Source organism: Dioscorea cayenensis, chromosome 19 (assembly GCF_009730915.1).
Source record: "Dioscorea cayenensis subsp. rotundata cultivar TDr96_F1 chromosome 19, TDr96_F1_v2_PseudoChromosome.rev07_lg8_w22 25.fasta, whole genome shotgun sequence".
NCBI lineage: Eukaryota > Viridiplantae > Streptophyta > Magnoliopsida > Dioscoreales > Dioscoreaceae > Dioscorea > Dioscorea cayenensis.
The window spans coordinates 5989028-5992674 of NC_052489.1; the positions used below are offsets into that span (position 1 = coordinate 5989028).

At 31.7% G+C, this 3647-nt stretch overlaps 1 protein-coding gene across 1 annotated transcript; it reads right to left on the reverse strand.

Annotated features, from left to right (window-relative positions):
• Positions 1-1056: 1056 nt before the first annotated feature.
• LOC120284006 lies at positions 1057-2278 on the reverse strand. The gene is made up of 3 exons (XM_039290834.1): positions 1981-2278; positions 1764-1896; positions 1057-1636 (listed from the first exon to the last, which is right to left on the reverse strand). Exons 1-3 carry the CDS (start codon positions 2276-2278, stop codon positions 1057-1059), a joined length of 1011 nt encoding a protein of 336 aa, XP_039146768.1.
• Between the last annotated feature and the right edge of the window lie 1369 nt (positions 2279-3647).

Here is a 3647-nt window from a genome sequence, read left to right on the forward strand (position 1 = left end):
ACATAATGTGGTGGGATTTTTTCTGCCAAAATTGTAAGGTAATTTTGGAATTATTAATGAAGTGAGGTGTGAGGACTAAAAAGTAAACAAACTGAAAAAAGATGGATTGTTTGTGAAATTTAAATGTCAGAGGAACTGATTGGAATGTTTTAAAACTATCATAGGCTTATAATTAGGGTTTTCCTAATTTTTATTCTAAAATTTTTCTAATTTTTTTTTTTTATAAATGTGACAAGCGCTATAAGTAACAGATATTTGAAACAGTTTTTAGGGTAGCATATGTAGCGTAAAAAAATCATATAATAGAGTTAGAAAACATGGATTGGTATTTTAATTATTTCACTCAGAAGGGTTAGGTTAGGTTATTTGTGGGGTTTGTAATTTATTTTTTATTTTTTGTTGAAAAGCCTAAAACATTATTAAAGTACTGTAGAATTTCATTATAATATTATTTATTTATTTAATATATTATTTATTTATTTTAGCGGTTACTTTGACTTAATTTTGTAACTAATATTTGCGTGCTTTCTTAAATGCCTGAATCCTTAGGCTAATTTATTAAAATATTGTTTAATTTTAAATTATGTCTTTAAATGCGTATTTCCGTAATTATTTACGGAAATGCGCATTTTATATTTTTTTATTATTTTTTTTAAACAGCCGGTCCCACTCTAATTTTTTAATATTTAAATTTAATTTTTTTAAAAACAGAGGGCCCTGTTATTTTTTTAATATTAAGTTTTTATTTTTTTAAGAATCATGGGTCCCGATAGTTTTTAAATTAAAAACATTTTACATTCAAACCCTTATAATTTTCATTAATTTTTCTTATAACTTATTTTTTCTCACTTCTACTATGTTATTTTTACTTTCACTAATTATAACCGGTTGTTAATAATTTAAATAAATAATTTTAATATTTTTTCAACATAATAAAATTTAAAATATTTTAAAAAAATTCACATGTAAAAATTACTCCCATAACTAAACCAAACTCACTTGATATTTTGAATGAACTAAAACAATTACATATATTATAAAATAATTCAATAAACATTATGGCATACTACTTGGACCAGCGGCATTCGAACAATTTCGACGATTATGACCTTCATTGCGACATAAACCACAACGCTTTGGTTGACCGCCTTCTCTTATGTCCATTTCATTACGAATTCTACTGGATTTTGGACGTCCTGAAGCTGGTCTTCGCATTGTAAGATCAGGATATAAACGTGGACCATTATAGGGGTTCCAGTATCTCTCATTTGACATTGGCTGAAACTCTTTATGGTATACATTAAAAATTGTCTGAAGCCTATAAACATTATCTACATATGCTTGCCAATGTAGATGAATATATGCACACGCTGCAAGGACATGGCGACAAAGAAAATGAAGTGTTTGAAACTCACCGCAATCACACCATCGTTTTCTCAAATCAATGCGGTAACTACTAGCTATACTACCGCATTGAGGTGGTGCCATTTCATCTACCATAAAAGAATTTTCTTCACGATCAAATTGACGAACATAAATGCTACATGCTGTTTGTTGATTTTCCTGAATTGTCTTCATTAGCACTTCCGAGAATATTTGACCTGATGCAATTTGAGCGTGTGCATGTACACCTTTCCTTACAAATAACTCAGAGAAGTCGAAAGTAAGTTGACTTAACTAAAGGTCGTTATAGGAAGGTTCCTTGTTCCTTTTTAACACTCGAGTTAACACATTCGACTAGGTTGGTGGTCATATGACCATACCTTCGATCTTCGATGTCAAATGATTGAGCCCACTTCTCCCGCGGTATGTTATCTAACCACCTCGTTGCCTCTATGTCAAAGTCTCGAAGTACGTCATACCAATAGTTAAAATCATGAGATGTTTTTGAGTACCCTACATTAATAACCAAAAAAAATTTTTTTTTAAAAAAATAACAATGAGAGATTGAAACTATTAAAATTTAGATTTACAACTTACCAATGTTAACAACTATTCGTTGCATTTCTTTATTTTTGAAACGACGCATGAAGTTCGCAGATATATGTCTAATACAATAAACATGATAGGCGTGAGGAGGATTCATCTGACGGCCAATTGCTCTAAATGCTCCTTTGATAGATTGGTGACGGTCAGAAATAAAACATATGCCTTCTTGTGGTGTCACGTCTGCTCGTAGATGCTCTAAGAAGAAACGCCATGCATCTAACGTCTCTCCTTCCACAATGGCAAATGCAATTGGAAGAATGTTTTTATTGCCATCTTGTGCAATTGCCATCAACAAAGTCCCTTTATATTTTCCATAAAGATGTGTACCATCTATCTGTACTACCGACTTACAATATTTGAAAGCCTCTACACATGAAGGGAAACTCCAAAAGAGCCTATGGAAAATATTAGTATCACGCATCGGGTAATTTCCATTATATGCCGGGTTGAGTCCGGAGATCGATTATCGTCCCGTGGACAAATTGTTGTAATGTCTGCTAGCCATTTTCGGTGAACTCATCAGTATGACTCCTCCCGCCATCGAATGCAGATTCAATCGCTTTTTGTTTTGCAATCCATACCTTTTTATATGTTGGTGTGTACCCATATCGGTTCCTGATCTCCGCTATCAAAACAGAGACGTTGATAGATGGCTTCTCCTTGACTAGTGCCTGTATACAATGGGAAATCATGTTTGAATCTAGCTTTGAATGATCTTGGGAAACCATCGCTGTTGTACAAGTGTGTGGGCCGCTGTATTTTGTAATCTCCCAAATTTGCTTCCTCTTACTATAAGATGCGCGAACTCTCCAACTGCATCCATCGCCATATGACTTACCATTATAGTAAACCAAAGCAAGTGATTTTTCTGCTGTTGTAGAAAATGAAAAAAAGTGTGAGTGGACCGTTAAGTTAAAAAAATATTAAAAAAATATAAAATGTATATTTCCATAAATACTTATAGGAATACATAATTCGGTAAATAATTAAAAAAAAATGTTTTAATAAAAAGAAAAAAAAAAGAAAAAAAGAAAAAAAAAGAGGAAGCTTATATGAAAGTCAACTAGTTAACACGGATAGAAAAAAACATACCCGAGTCCATCGATCAAAATTGAAAGTAACTAGCAAACTCAGAGTAAAGCTTATTCTTTTCGTCAAGAGTTCCTACCGGGCCTTGGTCGGTGTTCCTCTCGACCAAGGTTGTCTCCCTTCGCTCAAAGATAACAAGAATATGAATTTTGCTAGATTTAATGTAAAAATAAAAATAACATTGCAAAGAAAAATAAAAAACTACAATCGACAAAAATTTTTAAAGAAGAGCTTCTATATTGATAATTTTTTTCTTATGAAAATACTTTGTGTGTTTTAGAAAAAGAATTTGGAGGGTTTATATGGGCTCCACCCTAACAAATGGACTGGCTAAGATCAATTTCATCCAAATTGGGCTCTCACGAATGCGGGTAGGTACTCAATCGCCACCAATAATTCATCCCAACAACCCCTTATGATGAAAAAAATATTAAAAATTATTTATTTAAATTATTAACAGATCGGTTATAATTAGTGAAAGTAAAAAAATAACATAGTAGAAGTGAGAAAAAAATAAGTTATAAGAAAAAAATTAATGAAAAATTATAAGGGTTTGAATGTAAAATGTT

What these genes read in the sequence shown, in the direction of transcription:
- LOC120284006 (XM_039290834.1), bottom strand. Translation starts at nt 2,278, where the DNA reads ATGGCAATTGCACAAGATGGCAATAAAAACATTCTTCCAATTGCATTT. An exon ending in ACGAATAGTTGTTAACATTG is followed by an intron (nt 1,897 to 1,980) that starts GTAAGTTGTAAA and finishes TTATTAATGTAG; the next exon opens with GGTACTCAAAAACATCTCAT. An exon ending in TTTGACATCGAAGATCGAAG is followed by an intron (nt 1,637 to 1,763) that starts GTATGGTCATAT and finishes GTTATTTGTAAG; the next exon opens with GAAAGGTGTACATGCACACG.